The sequence below is a fragment of the Balaenoptera physalus genome (genome assembly GCF_965194825.1).
Source record: "Balaenoptera physalus genome assembly, chromosome: 19".
Taxonomy (NCBI): Eukaryota; Metazoa; Chordata; class Mammalia; order Artiodactyla; family Balaenopteridae; genus Balaenoptera; species Balaenoptera physalus.
Window position 1 is genome coordinate 44,138,581 of NC_138900.1, and position 16,598 is coordinate 44,155,178.

Sequence of the window (16,598 nt, forward strand, 5' to 3'; positions counted from 1 at the left end):
GGCCGGGAACTACATCTTTAAAAACACGTGACCATAGTGTCTAGTACAGAGGTGCAGAAATGTGTTAGACTCACTAAGGTTTTGTGTGCTCAGTCAACAGTCATTTGGTACATTTACTGACTAATTTATTGGATCTTAACTCTCTTTAAGATGGAGACTACAAGGGACAAAATCAATCATTCAGAGACCAAAACCAAAATAAAGATATATAATTCAGTATTTTCCATTTTCACTAAGGTCTCCTATTTATATGCCAGAGGCCATTTGTGGAACATCTAAATGCCTTTTCAACCCATGCCTAACCAATCACTTCTGATAAATATCCAGATACTTTCAGATTTATTTTAGGTTATCAGTTTCCCTGAGAAGTCACCCAACACATCAGTTCTATCTTCCATGCTTTTTATATCGTTTCTTAAATAAACAAATGTGGATTTGTTGTATTCTGGTATTCTGTGTTCAGTCTTTGTTTCTTTGTAACTGCTACATAATTACATTGGAAATGTGAAAAACAATTCAGCAGGAAATCAAATGCTGGCTCAGTGTGGGTATTTTTATATCCAGAGATACTCAAATATTAACCAATTATTATTAATCGGTTATTATTATTAATTGATTAATAATAATCAATTATTAGGATTAATATTAATCTAATATTTAGATACTGTGCCTAAAACACAACCTAAAGACAAGGCTTATTTAAGAGCTAGGAAAAAAAAAAAATATATATATATATATATATATGCTAAATAGAACATTTTTTTACAAACACAAATTTTCTTCATAGCGCATTAGAATTGTTTGTTTTACTAAACAAAACAGTTAAAGTCAAGGCAGAGAATGTTCTAAAAAGTCAGTGTCTCTTTTTTTTTTTTTTGTCAGTGTCTCTTAAACATCAAGCTCACAATGGTCCACCTGAAAGAACAGGTGATGAGGCTTTTATTATTATCGCCATTGCTAAAAACAGATATAGAGAATATCCTTATATTATACCATATTAAATTATAATAAATAATATATGTTATAATATAACGTGATGATTATAATATATTAATGTAATCTATATTAATTACAGAAATATGATAATAATTATATATGCATATATATTCTCTATATCAACCAGGTGAGTTTTAGTTCCCTATTGAGTATTATAGTTTCCTTTTAACCAATAAATAAACACATTAGATTGATCAAGGAAACTGTTGATGTTCAAGTAGGTTGTTGTTAATGTAAACTAGGTTGGAATTCATATTTGTTTGGCTGCATAGTCGACGCTTTTTCCTTCCACATTTGTCGTCCATGGTTTTATTCCATGTCTCCCTTCTTCAGCCTATTATTAATCATTCATTGTCAAATTATAACAGCAGGTATGTGGAGCAGACTTCAGCATCATTCCAGGCTTATCTCAGTGGGTTGCAGGAGCATTCAAACTTCAATATAAGGAGCCCCTTTAATTTGTTTTAAATTTAGGAACTGGAGGTTCCTAAAAATCCAAATTCCCCTGGAACAGATAGTTCACAGATGCAAATTTTAAATTCATTATCCCCAACTGGATCTCCTCCCACCCTTTCAGTGGGGAAAAAAGCCTATCAGTGACATCCCATTGTGTTCTAACCTGTTTTATAAAGAGCTAGTCAAAGGAAGGCTGTAAACTTTTAAACTTTGGAAGGATGGACCACCTTTTCTGTTTTCTGACTTGTTAACATGAATCATGATATGTCTCAGGAGCAACTAGGCTATCACTAGGAGAGGATGCAGGCTCAATTGTCAGAGACTGGGCTGAAGAGTCAGACAAACCTAGGATCAAATCCAAACTTAGGCACCTAAACATGGAGAGCTTGAAGTTTGGTATCTTAGCTTTCTTTATGAGATGAGAGACTGGTGGTACCAATTTATGGAACTGTTGTGAGGATTAAATGGATAAAGGGCATGAGAAGGGCTAGAATGTTGCCTAGCATACAGTAAGCAGTCACTCTTAATTGTATCATTATTTTCATCCTCTTCACCAAGGTTTAGGATCTCCATCAGTTTCCTTGTTGCTCATTAGTTTTAGCCAGATGCCAATTTCTGTTCATTCAAAGTCCATTTCTAACGCAGCTTCAGTTTTACTCTGAATCAGGACTGCAGGGGTTGTAGCAGTGGTTCTCCAAGTGCGGGCCCTGGGCAAGCAGCATCGGCCTCACATGGGAACTTGTTAGAAATACAGATTCTTTGGCCCAGGAATCTATGTTCTAACAAGCTCTCTGGGCGATTCTGAGCCACCATCATAGCCATATTCTTCCCCTTCTCATTCTCCAGGTTGTAGGCTCTCTGTTCCACTCCAAACCTATTCTGCTCCTAAATCTGGAATGCTAATATTCTGAGCCACACATTTCCCTTATTTTGATATTTCTATGTATTTGATGGGCCCCTCTGACACAGAGAGTAAGATCATTTCCTGTACCTGGCATCCGAAGGCAATCATAATTTTCTATACTTAACTTTCCAACCATATATTCTTTTCTCTCCTGAGTTCTCTAATCTTCAGAAGATATTCTATGCTCTTCTCCTCTGGATCAAGATGTTTGTTAGTTTGGAAATACATCTCTGACAAAAGCCTACTGTTACTTTATGACCCTGATGAAAATATACCATCCACAAAGGATCTTCCCAGAGAAGACTCTCTCTCCCATCCAATGGAGAGATCCCACCCTACTCCAAATTATATGCTTTTTAAGTAAATAATATTTAGAGTTTCAATGCATGCCTTAGAGACAATTTCTTTACATTCTACTTCCTTGCTTCTTTGTGACAGTGTAACCCTTGACCTTGGGCATCATGTGGGGTGAACCCTTGTCCTATAGATACTCCAGGAACAAAAAAGTATCAGTATCATAAGTGAGGGTGTAGAGTGACCAATGCCCTGCCACCCCAAATTAGATGGAAGCAAGTTATCATAGTTCAAAATTCTACCATCTGGCTAAAAGGGCCACCTGACCTGGCACTGAAATGCTAGGTGGGTGGGGGTGGATCAGAGATGGAATTGGCATCTATTTTTAGCCCTGACTTCTAAGCTCTGGATTAGGGAGTCCTGTAATCAGAAAACATGCTGCATTTTCATTCTTTAGGCTTTGCTGCTTTGTAACCTGCTTCCACTTGTTCAATACAGATCAGATTAAACGATAAACGGGCTCATTGGGTAATGAAGTGTGGGCTGGCATAATTCAGGGCTTGCCTCAGGCTCTCAGAGGGAAGAGAAATAAAGGTTCTTAGATCAGAAGCCTGGCTCCTTGGGGAAAAAGTGAGAGGACCTGAGGCTCCTCTCTGCCAGCACCTTTCTCATGGTCTCTGTCTCTGACCTTAGATTGGTTAATATTCTATGGGAATTCTTCCTTTTGAGCACAGTCAGTGCCCCACAATTTTCATACAAGGAGAGCATAGTCATTCCTGCCCTTTATGCCTCAGCTTCAGTCACTCAGGAAAGAATGACTTTAAAAAATCCAGAAAAGCCATTGCGCCTGTGTGCTTGTCTGCCCAAGACTTTTAACAAAGAGCTGAGTGGGGTATATTAAAAGCAGAGATCCTTTCCACCAATTAATCAATAGTGTCTGTTTAGAGTCAGAACTCATCAGGTTAATATCTTGTGGTATTAATTCTTATTTCCTTTATTCATTCATTAACTCAGCAAATATGTACTGGGAGCCCCACTGTGCTAGGCTCCCAGGATAAAACAGTGATCAATAACAAAGCAATAATAAAATGTCTCATGAGAACAAGGACTTTACCAATTTCTCCCTTTAGAAATGTATTTTCAAGGAATTCCCTGGTAGCCCAGTTGTTAGGACTCGGCCCTTTCACTGCTGTGGGCCCGGGTTTGATCATCCCTGGTCGGGGAACTAAGATCCCGGAAGTCACACGGCATGGCCGAAAAAAAAAAAAAGGTATTTTCAAAACCTCAAGCAAATAAATGGGTATTATAAGCCTCAACCAGTCTCTTAAAGGCAAAGAGCATGGATCTTTGAGACCTTACAGGAAAGGATTAATAATAGTTGCTAGAGCTTACACTAGGAGTCAGGTAGGAGAAATTTTTGTAGCATTAAAAATGTGCTAATAGATTTATTATGAATAATACAAATTGCTATTTAAGTTGAAATTCTAAAGAATCTATAGTTAACCAGTTGACAGCTGTTAGAAATACTGTGTCCAATCCTTTTTCTCAAATAAGTAAGACGTGAGAGCAGAGCATTTTAGACGTATGTGAGAAGAGGAATCTAGAAGGGAAGTACCTATGCATGTAGGCTACAGACCCATATCATTCTTGGTCGTATATACTGAGATTTAGCATCCCAGTGTGAAATTAATTTTTCAAAAACAGAATGCCCATAATATTTGGAAATTCCAACTCCTCCCATCAAGAGGTGACATTTGTTTCTCCACTCCTTAAACCTGCTCTTGGTAATGTGACTTGCTTTGACCAGTGGGATTTGCAAACTTGATGCAAACAGAGACTTGGCAAGTACTTGCTCCCCAGTCTTTTGCGGTTCCATGGAAGCCTGGGAGTAGCACCAAAGGAGCTGAGCTAGCCTATTAGAGGATGCGAGGCCACGTGGAGCAGAGAAGAGGTGCTGACTAACGCCTAACTAGCCTGTCATATATACAGTTGGTGCCAATATAGATCATCCAGCCCCAGACAAGCCACCAGCTGACCAGATAGACTAGCAAAACCAGTTCAGACCAAAAGAACCACTCAGCTGCTCCAGAGAACCACGAGAAATACATCTTTATCATTTTAAGTTTTGACACGGTCTGTTATGCAGCAGAAGTGTACCAATACAAATCAATGTCCATATGACTATTTTGGTTCCCTTTATTCCTAAGCCCAAGTGGCTGGGAGAAAAAGGGAGATCTGAATGACAAATAGAATGTTTAGATAAAGGACATAAAGTTTATGTTTATGTAAGAGAGAGTAGGCACCAGGTTTGGTCTGGAGAAGGATAGAGAGGAGGGTGAGGAAGGAGGGGGGAGGGGCACTAGAGAGGGGAAAGAAGAAACGTTATTGAGTCCTTCCTATATGCCAGGCTCTGTCTTATGCATTTTACCTGTATTACATCATTTAATTGTCATGACAAACTTCAAATATAGCAACTGAGGCTAAAAGAGATTACGTGACTTATTCAAATCACACATAGAGCATATGTTTCGGCTCTGAAAATTTGACTTCATAGTTTGGTTTTACCTAGTAAGCACTACTGCTGTCTGAGAAAGCAGTGGTAACAGTAGCTATGACCTTAGTTTGGGGTAAGAAGGAGGCTTTTAAGGTTGCCAAGCTGGCCAGGACTGACAAGAAGAAAGAAGCCCCTCCTTTTGGATACATATTTTTTTGGAAAATTATACCTCCCAAGTCATCTCAGGATGATACGTCCTCAAAAACTCACAATTTGTATATTCTCAAAATAAAGCTGGGTGGTTTTACTTTATGACAAAAAGATTACTTTTAGGCATATCCTCTTTAATTATATAAAGTGATAAAATTAATGTTTACTTTATAATTATTGTTATGATAATTAATATTAGCATAAGCATTATTACCAGAAGTTTATTCTATGTTAGGAAAGATATTAGGATGTAAACATATTCACTCCTTATCACACACCTCTAAAGGTGTTTCAATATATCCCCCATTTTATAAATAGGGAAACTAAGCCACAGAAAGAAGTAATTTACATGGCGTGAGTGTGATTGAATGAAAAAATTATGATTCCATCCAAGCAAACTGACTTATAAACTTGGCCACTTAATTCATATGTTATTCTCTTTGACTTGTAGACTGATGTCTGCACTTTCTTCCCAAGTCTATGTGCTTCCTCTGTCCCCAGAGAAACGGTAGCTGAGGGTAAATCAACCTACTCTCCTCCAATCTTTAAAATCTCTTCACATATCTAGGACCTCCCCTACCTGCCCCCCCTTAATCTGGTACCCTCAAATCTGGAGATGACCATTTGCTATGACTGGTCAGTTTGCTACAACTTGCAGCTGAAAACCTTGAATTACTATTTGCTGCGTACTTCTATCCTTTATCTACAGTTGTCTACAGTAGGAGTTACTGTTCAGGATTTGAGGAGGGTGGTTTATAAAGAGAGACCAGGGCAAGACATAGGGATGGAAGCTTCTTACCTTCTGCCTTTTTCTGGGTTAGGACTAAGGGGCTATTAGTCATAGTGACATCTTAAAGGAGTTCCTAGTTAAAATCTATTGATATAGCTCCAGTCTCAATCTGTAGGCTTTTTCTAAATATCAGTAGATTAGAACAAAGGAGGGGTAAAGATGAAAGAGATGGAGAGGTGGTGGGAGGATATTGGTAGAATGGATGCAGAATAAAGAGGAACTAAGGGAGAGATTCCAAAGTCAGTATTCAAGTAACTGGAGCAGCTGTACATGAAGTGGGCACTATAGTGATTAAAATACATCTGGTGTGGGTTACCCACAAAATGATATTCATGCGGAGCCTGCATCAGGCTTCTCCTTGAACTTGGAATGACACTCCCATTCTTCCTTGTAGGGAAATCTTATTTTGGATGCTGATCTCTTTCCCAGGAAACTGTAGCTTCCCCTTCACTTTCCCATAATTTATTTCCACTTCACTTCATTATAATCTCTATTGTTAAGAATACTGATCTCTACCTTATAGCACCTGCATGCTTGTCTGAGGTAGGCGGATCTTGCTAGGAACTTGCCATGTGCCTATATTCCCAGACAGTCAGCCATAGTGCTATAGCTTCTCTGATATTTGGGAGCCCTTAACCACTCCTGCCCCTGAAATTTACTGTTCACCTCAGACTTTCATCATCCTTTTCCTTCTGTGAGAGTTACTGAACTGGACAATAGCTTCTCTCCATCTGCTTCCACTCAATTCTATACAAGGGAATGATATTGATTTTAAAGAAACTCTAGTCCTGATTATGCCACAGGCAATAGATAGAGACACTGCATATTTTGAACGAGATCTTGATATAAAAGCTCAAGTCCTTAATTCAATCAGGCTCTCCAAGAATATGCCTGCTTCATTTCGAGGGTTTTTCTTTAGGCACAGGTCAATCTACCATGCCCGAACCAGGGACAAGAGGAAGGTCAGTGAACATATTGGCTGTGCAATGAAGAAACACAACTGCACCCAGCAGTAACACACAGGTCACGACTACCAATTTTGTTGTTGTCGGGAGAAGGGGTAAAAGAAAATATAAACCAAATAAATAATTTAAAATTAAGCTGTTATTCAAAGCCTCAGGTTAGGGCTGTCTTAACAAGAACATATGAGATTTATTCATCAATTTCTAAAGATTACAGATAGATTTTAAGCTAAAATGTATAGTACCATCACTTTTAATTCAATTCTTACTACAACCTAAATTTAAAAGAACAATTATGATTCCCATTTCACAGGTGGGAAAACTGAGAGCAAGAGAGAGGAAATAATTTGCCCAAGTTATATGGGCAAAATGTGGCCAACTCCATCCAACTCTAGGACCCAAAATTTCTCGCAACAATGAGCTCCCTATAAAGATGTATTTTTCCTAAGTAGCCTGGGTTGGACAAAGCAATTATTCTGGCAGCTGGGCCCTATGTCAGGAAGAAACATTCCTTAAGTGCTATCAAACTAGTGTGTCCCCTGGGAGATTTAACCATCATTAGTGAAAAGCTTCGTTGACAATATTGTGTGCAGCCCACTGTAGTGGGCTAGAGCAATGCATTATCACTAACTCAAAGAGATTAATTTAATGGGCAATTATATGCTTCCTGCTTTACAATACTTTCAGGTAACCAATAATAGTATGCTTTCTGTAAATGCCAATTGCCAGCTCTCGGGTACACAGTGTCAGCGGGATTCTCCACTTTCCATCCCACATCACCACTTTCTCTGGGAAGGACACTCTAAAATTGGCATTCAATACCTCTGAAATGCCCCTGCAGAGACTCTTATTGTAAGCAAATTTTTCCTTTACTGTCCCCCAATATCCTTTATCTCTCTGACAGCTGAGCTTGTTACCCATGTCGCTCTCTTAAGTAGGTCTTACTACACTACCCAACCTAAAGGGATCTTGTGCATCATCTGACAAGCCTTAGCTCAAACCTCAGCTCAGTGAAATATCACCTGTCACCACAGGAATAACACAAAATAGAGACCAAAACACACAAACAGAAGAACACGTCACCTTTTTCTGCCTTCCTTCAAAATATCATAATTATGTTTATAATGTAAAATTATATTAATTATCATATAATTAAATTATAATGTGAATCTGATGGGGAGGGTGGAAGGGAGGTGGGAGAACTTGGGAAAAGTGGATTCCTGAATGGCTGCCTTGAGTTTCTGATTCCGTAGGTCCTAGGCAAACACCAGAACTCTGGTTTGAACAATAACCCAGGTGACTGGGATCAGCTGGGCATGTCAAGTTCTCTGTGAACTTCATTGAAAAATCCTGTCCCCTAAAATGTTCCTCAGTTTCCTGATCTCAAAAATGGGAATAGAATTCCCATCTGAACAGTTCCAAAGGCTGGCTTTGTCCATTAGGCAACGTTCCTCCCCTGGGTTATAAACGTTAGAATAGGAGGGCCTGAGCAAATGCAGGCTTGTTCTTTCCTCCACTGCACTCTTGTCCCTGCACCAGCCTTCCGCTTTGCACAGAAGAACTATTTCATTTGCTTGTTTCAGGAGATGATGTGGCAGTGTCAGAAGCTCGATTTAAGCAGGAGGATGGAAGGAAAGAAGATATAGGAGAGGGTTCCCCCCAAGGAAGGCATCTAAGAACATGTAATCTGCAGTTAAGCAACAAGGGTACCAATCTTGCCTCTACCCTTTGCTCTCTTGGAGGCTCTGGGCAAGTTACTTAACCTCTGAGATTCCTTGACTGGAAAATGCATACAGTAATAGTACCTGTTTTCAAAGACTGATGTGAGTTAAATGCACCATAGGGATTACATAATACTTTTTCAGTGTTTTACTAGCTAAATTTACTTTAAGCCTTCACCACCATGGTACACAGCAGCCACGCAAAATAGTTTCAAGGGATGCTACTAGCAAAGCTACTTAGCAAAGATGTGCTATACAAGCCTAATCTCTTGTTAGCATTTGGGCATCTAACTGCCAGATCATGTAATGAGATGTGCCTGTTGATTGTGATGGCACGTTAGATCTATTACCACTGAAATTCTTGGGAAATATACACAGTGAAGCATCTCAGCCTTGGTTAAGTGAATCTGACACAAGAGGATAAAGGATGACATCTCCATTCTCATTAAGAGATAACAGATGGACTTTCCTAAAATCCATTTTTTAGCTTAATTTCACTTGCTTAAATCTTTTGTCTGAAGAGATGGTGATCTGAGAGTAATTTTAAATTGTTCTCCCTGGAATGAATATTTCTTTATCTTTATTAGAACCTCCCCCTGTGGGGTTATATTGTCCTGGGTGGTTTTAAATATTCATCTCATCCAAATACAATAAATCTCCCTTTAATATTTTTTTCCAAGACATGGTCTGCGGCTTTGGAAGATAAACATTACATGATGGGCTAAATAATAAAACCAAGTGAAAACAAGTTTCTAAGCCATTTTCATAGTAATTCCAATATTTCTTAAGTTCTCTGTGATCTTATTTCAACTTCCTTTCATGATTTAGAAAAAAAAGATAACCTAATTTTACATTTAAATTTCTAGAATTATGCCCACCTCAGCTTATACTTTACAGACTAAAATTAAAGTTCTCTTTTGTACTCTCAATCTTGTTGGTTTTAAGAAAGTTACATGCAAAAAGTCAAAAAAAAAGTTTAGTTTTCAATCTCTGAGTAAAAAAAAAAAAAGATCAAAAAAGGATGTAATAAAAGGTGAGATAACTCCCACTGATGTCAACAGAATAATGTAAGTTTGGGTTGTGTATTTTCAATTCTGTAAGGTTCAAAGTAAAGCTGAGGGTTGTCATGTGGACAGAACCATTTCCTATTTGGTCTCTATGGAGCTAACTGTAACCTTGAATTTGGGACATACTTGAGTGATTTCTCTCAAGCCATGAAGAAAACTTTATCTGATCTATATTTCAATATATTTTAATCAATCATATGTTCATTGAAGGAGGTTTGTGGTCATACTTTTTTTTCACACCATCAACATGGAACTGCTTGTAATTCCCAATACTCATCACCTTCTTGCTCACCTCTGTGTCATTCTTTATAGATATATCAGCAGATTCCAACTCACACTTTTATATGCAGGGGCTTCCAAGTGCCATTAGAAGGAAAACTTCAAGAGGACCAGGGTTTTTTCTTATTTTGTTCACTGCTATATATCCTCAGTCACTAAAACAGTGCTTGGCAAGTACCAAAGACTCCATAAATAATTATTGAGTGAATGAACAAATGAATGTCTTCCCTTATTTGGTTTGGTGCCCTTGTCACCCTAGAATTAACAGCTCATTATCCCAGAGCATCTGCTTTGTATCTGTCGTCCTTACTTGTCTGTGATTCCTTGCAAATGAGACTTTTGTTTCTGGATTGCCCCTGAAATATTTCCTAACCACCTATTCTGTGTATTCATTTCCTTTTACTCTTTACAATGGAGTACCTGGATTCTTATTATTAGGGCCTCCTTGATGAATATTTAAGTGAAGGCATCCATCTCATAAAAAAAGTGCCATAGATTAAGGTGAACTCAAGTAGGTTTTTATATTCAATATATGAGAAAATTATTTTAAACGTAATTATTGCCTACATACTTTAAACAAAACCATGGTCCTTTAGAGCGTTTTTATATAGCCTCAAACCAATCTAAATAGATATAGTTTTTCTCAGAGGCTTAAGGTGATATGCAGCTTCAACACTGTAAATTGTAAAAATTTCATATCTAGATGGGGTTAAGACTTCTAATAAACCAAAGCCACCAAATGGGATGCTTTGTTTCCTTTATCCCTTAACGTTACAAGGGAAAACTATTGCCAGAGTCACATACTGGAGAAGAAAATGGTACTTCTAATAAGGAAAAACACCGACGTTTCCAAAGCTCTTTTTTCATTCCATATCAAGCAGGTTCTTTGCCTGCTTTGAGTTGCCAAAAGAAACATTCTTCACTCTTGAATCGTCACTTTTTCACACCGTGGTTGTGTTTTGTTTTCTTTTGTTTTTAGTAAGACTCCATGGAAGACATTACCCCACATCTCAGAACAAGGAAGAACCACGCCCTTCATGAAGGTCTAGATTACTCTTCCTCTTACAGACAAATTTATCAACGTATCTCAGAGACATTAGCTGTGAAACCAGAGGAGATTTTAGAGAAAGCATAGAGCAGATCTTAGGGCTGATGTCCTTTACATATGTATGCCCATGAATCTTTCTTATTGTGAGTTTTTATTTCCTTATTCAGATACCTTCTACCTACCCTAATTCCCTCAAGAATGTAATGTCTCCCTTGCACTTGTGTAAACTGTGAAGTCCTCATTAGCTCCTTTATGGAAAAATAAAGTCAGGTAATATGCAGAATGTCTTTTGCTTGGAAAGAAAATGAATATCACATCCCCTTTGCATGTTCTGTATAATACAAAAACTGGTGAGACAGAGTGTGGGTTCTCATAGACAGAATAGCATTAAATTTCAGCATATAGCTATTGTTTAGAGAATCAATTATAGTGTCATTAAGTGTAATCAAAGAAGCTGTGCTCATTAAAAATTAGCAGAAAGACTAACGTGTTATTTTAACAACCCTGGAACCTCCTCTGAAAAAAAGCTTACATTTTCACATGTAATTTATGAAAAATTTTATGTTGAAGATATAATTTTAAATAGTCCATGATTACTGTGTAAGACATATTAATTCTAAAAAACAAAACCAAAAAATCATTTATCATCTCATCTCCCCAAAATGATATGTATTGACAGTGTAAATTTTCTTTCTGTATTTCTGCATGTATATATGTATGTATATATGCATAGTTTAAATATGTAATAGTTTCTATATCGAATATAATATATATGTTAGGGTCCACTTATTTAAATTATGGTATATAGTTCTTGAATTCTATTTTTTTAACCTACCCTTTTATACTAAATCTTTCCCCATATTTTAATATGCAAAACATTGTTTTTGATGGCCGAACAACAGATATAGATATAAGAATACTTGGATAGAAGAAATGTTTCCTTCCCACATATATTGCAACTTTTTGGTCATTTACCACAGTGTAAGTTATTTCATGTTGAGACGATGCATTCAAAGGCTCCTCGGGAACAATAAAATAAGTTCCAATGCCAAAATATCTAATAGAAACTGGGACCACTTGTCATATGATCCCTAGGCATAAACTATAATTACAATCTTGAACCCAGCCACATAAGGAAGAAATTAACAAACCCAGGCACTTACTGATTTCGGTAGCAATGATTGTTATGTTGTGCCACACGCTTAATTCCCTGTCAAGCGGTGTTGCAAGCGTTATCTTCCCATCATCTGCATTAACGTTGAACTGTCTCTCCAGGTCGGTGTGCCGGTCGATGGAAAACCTACAAAACAGATACATTTGTAATCTACTTCAATGTTTATATGATCCATACATGCCACAGCAGACCTTTAGCAATCCTTAGAGAGCCATAGCTGCGAAGTCAAATGAATTGGGAAACACAATGGCATCATAATTTGTAAAACGAAATGACTGAATGCAGCATAAGAAACTTAATAATTATTGTCTAAGGAGTAATTAGCTACATATGCAACATGGAGGTCATAAACTGCCATCAGTTTCAATAGGTAACATCTTCAAAAATGGATGCTGATGAAGAGTTAATTGGACAATCCATCACATTTATTGGACAGCTTATGATAATTAGCAGTTGCCACAAAATACCATATAAAACAATGAACCCAAGCCCAAAGCAGGATGGCACTAGCCAGCAAGTTATTTATGGCAGTTCAAAGGAAATGTGTGTTTGTGTAAAACTTGCATTTGATTACACGGTATGTATGTGTTACTGTCATTGCTGCTGTTGGTTTGTTTTGTTTTCATTTTAAGTAAAATATATATTTAGTCTCCTATTTGTCTCTGTCTGTAGAAATCAGATGTTTACTGATTCTCTAGTGAAATTTTTTAAATTGGAATAGATATTTTAGCAGATTTACAACACACAATTTCATGAAATTTAAAACTTTAAATGGGCAGGTTAGTAGTTCCTCTGTTGAGAAAACTCTTCCAGATAAGACAACATTAAGATGCTTTGTGTCTATGGCCAAGTGCTTCTCGGGAACACTAAGTACCAAGATCATACAGGAATTATTTTTTTCACATTAATATCCTTTTTATACACCAGTATCTGAGCTTTGGCAATGGAATGCCAAATACAAAAAGCTATATGTCTTAAGGAACACAAGGCATAATTAGAAATATCGGTCTATAAATAAGCAGTGAAATAAACTAAAACAGGATGGAACAGAGGCTCAAAGAAGGATACTGTAGACTAAATGTTTGTGTCTCCCCCAAAATTTATATGTTAAAATCGTAACTCCTAATGTGATGGTGTTTGGAAGTAAGGTCTTTAGGAGGTAGTTAGGGTTAGAATAGGTCATTAGAGTAGGGCCCTCCTGATGGGATTAATGACCTCATTAAAAAAAAAAAAAAAAGAAGAAGAAGAAGAAGGGGACATAGGCTCTTTCCCTGCTCTCTGCCAATGAGGATACAAGAAGAGCACCATTTGTAAACCAGAAAATGTGCCCTCACCATACACTGGATCTGCTGGTGCCTTAATCTTGGACTTCCCAGCCTCTAGAACTGTGAGAAATACATTTTTGTTGTTTAATCCACCCAGTCTATGGTATTCCATATCTGTAGAAGGCCAAACTAAGACCAAGGCCATGTACAATCCCATCTAGGAGGAAGGACTGAAGAAAACCATAATGGTTGAGGTGACCTCCTAAGAAGTGCACATGAAATCGATTTATTGGTACCCGTTAATGCTAAATATGAAACATGGTCCATGGCTATTTGGAGCTTAGCATATTTTATTTTTTTACATGGTTTTTATGGACATTTATTCTATCATTAAGAATAAGACTATGTTATTATAACAAAATGAGAAAAAAAAATTTCCCATAGTGTTCTGTCTGTAGGTTTGTACTGTTAATATTTTAGTGGATTTCATTGCAAACATATATATGTATCTTACGTATATCTACTTATTTATGTGTATCTACTTATTTGAATCTATATCTACCTATAAAGAAGGATGGATAAATGGATGGGTAGATAGATGATAGGTAGATAGAGAGACATATAGGGATATGGATAACTCCTTCCTCCTTTTAGCTATTTCTTTTTCATTAGAAAGGATATTTATATCACTTATACCAGATGCAAATACCAAGAAAAAAGGCATTTCTGTGAATCTTCCCCACCAAACACAAGCATCACTAAACATTTTGGAATAATATTAAAAAACACTTAATTTTATTGACAATAGCTTATTGCTGAATTCCTTGGTAAAAACATATACCATGAAATTATAGTTCCTGGTACAGTAAAGACTTAGATATAAAGAAAACTAAGACACTGACATGCATCTATACACCAGGAATTTACAAACCAACCCCATGCCTAACCCCCAGGATGATTAGAGAAATTCAGAAAGGATTTAAGAACCAGAGGCATATCTGAATTAACAGTGCTTGCAAAATACTCCTGAGCATGAGGAAGTGTTCATTGCAAAACATTTGAATCTGTTGTATTATGGGAAAAAAAAGACTAAAAACCCTTTTCTTGGGGAACAATGATTGTTGATTAGACCAATGAAGTTCCAGTTTAACTGTAAAATAACTGAAAAGACACGGGTTTTGCTCCAGATATCATGAACACTCTGTCTCTTAAAAGAGCTAAGAAATGTCCAGAGGATTAATTATCACTATCTGCATCATATTCATAAATAAACTTTGCAGGCATTGCTGGGTTCTAGTAATTTTATTATCTCACTGCTGATATTTCACACACTCATGCATCTACCAGTTTCCCAGAGGCCACAGTAAATGAAAATCAGTCTAATCACTGATACTCATGAATCCCAAATCTGAAACACACTCCATGGCTATTTGATTGCTGTCCAGTAAATGCCTAGAACTTCTGGCCTAGTAGTAGCACTGGGAACAATGAAAGGGTTTTGGAAGTTGGCATTTAAAAAAAAATGCTGTTTGTTTAATCCCTTATTTAAAACTATATTATGCAGGGACTTCCCTGGTGGTCCAGTGGTTAAGACTTCGCCTTCCAATGCAGGGGGTGCGGGTTCGATCCCTGGTCAGGGAGCTAAGATCCCACATGCCTCACAGCCAAGAAAATAAAACAAAAGCAATATTGTAACAAACTCAATAAAGACTTTAAAAATGGTCCACATCAAAAAATTTTTTTAAAAAACCTGTGTCATCCAGACCTCAAATTTGGAATAAATTATGTCTCTATTATTTATACATTGCTGTTTCTGGGATAATTAACAAATTCATTGAGCCTCAGTTTCTTCACTGGTCAAACATGAAGTACTCAGATCCCAGGTCTGGTTGTGAAGATTAAAAATAAAGCATAAATCAGTCTCTGGTGCTTAGTAGGTGCTGAAGATATGTTCATCATCATCATCAAATCACCATAATCATCATGTCCCATTAAATGAAACTTTATAAACTTCCCTACTTGGAAGGTGGTGGAGAAGGCCCCTTTCTTACTAGTTTATAAATAGCATAAACCTGGGAAAACATTTGGGTGTTATTTAACTCCCATCACTCTAACAGAGGCAGGGATATTTTTCTCATTTTTTAAAGATCCAGTTCATGACAGACTTTATGGGGTGAGTCATAAGAATTTATAAAATAGGCTGTAAATACAACCCTTTAGTAAGATCAGAGGTAAGAATGTCATAATATTACGAGATTACACAATGGGGAGGAACTTGGGGAAAACAATGACTAAGTTTAAAATTCAGTTTGAAGTCTACCTCAACTATTTCAAGAAGCCTCTTGCTCCCTTTGTAGACATTTCACACATTTTATTGCCTAATAGACTTTATAGTAAAGGCTGCCAAGAGCTTTTGCTAAACTGTTAAAAAATCCAGACTTAACATAGTCAATAAGCATGCATTAGACACCAAACGTGTACCAAGAACAGTGCTAGATGCCTTTTTCTTTCTTGCATCCTTCTCTCCTTGGTTTCTTGTAGAATGAATAAAAGAAAAATCACTCTTACACAGGTGTGACTTAGTCGTGTTATTAACCTCTCTGTACCTTTGTTACCTAATCTGTAAAATGGGAATTATAATAGGTTTTGTGAGATTTAAGCGAGGTAATACCTATAAAGCACTTATTGCAGTGCCTGGCATGTAATAAGTGCTCAGGAAATATCTATTGAAAAATTTTAATGTTGTCATTACTTATCTGGAAACAATAGGTTTCTACTGACAATTCCCAGGCCCCTCTTCAGGAGTAAGCCAGCATTCCTTTTACTCCTTGCTTCTTTGTCCCTAAACCAGTTCATCTGGGTTCTCATATCAGTGGAAGCAAACACAAGGAAGATATCACTTTAAGTGATAAAATAAAGCTGAGGAGACGGAGCATGT

The 16,598-nt window shown here is 37.1% G+C and overlaps 1 protein-coding gene across 2 annotated transcripts in view; it reads right to left on the minus strand.

The window, feature by feature from the left end:
* Positions 1-16,598, minus strand: part of CDH8 (cadherin 8) — a 370,394-nt gene that overhangs the window by 104,738 nt on the left and 249,058 nt on the right. For both annotated transcript variants that reach the window (XM_082439484.1, XM_082439485.1), the window contains exon 8: positions 12,385-12,521. In XM_082439484.1, coding sequence (XP_082295610.1) covers positions 12,385-12,521 — 137 coding nt within the window. The remainder of the gene's footprint in view (positions 1-12,384; positions 12,522-16,598) is intronic.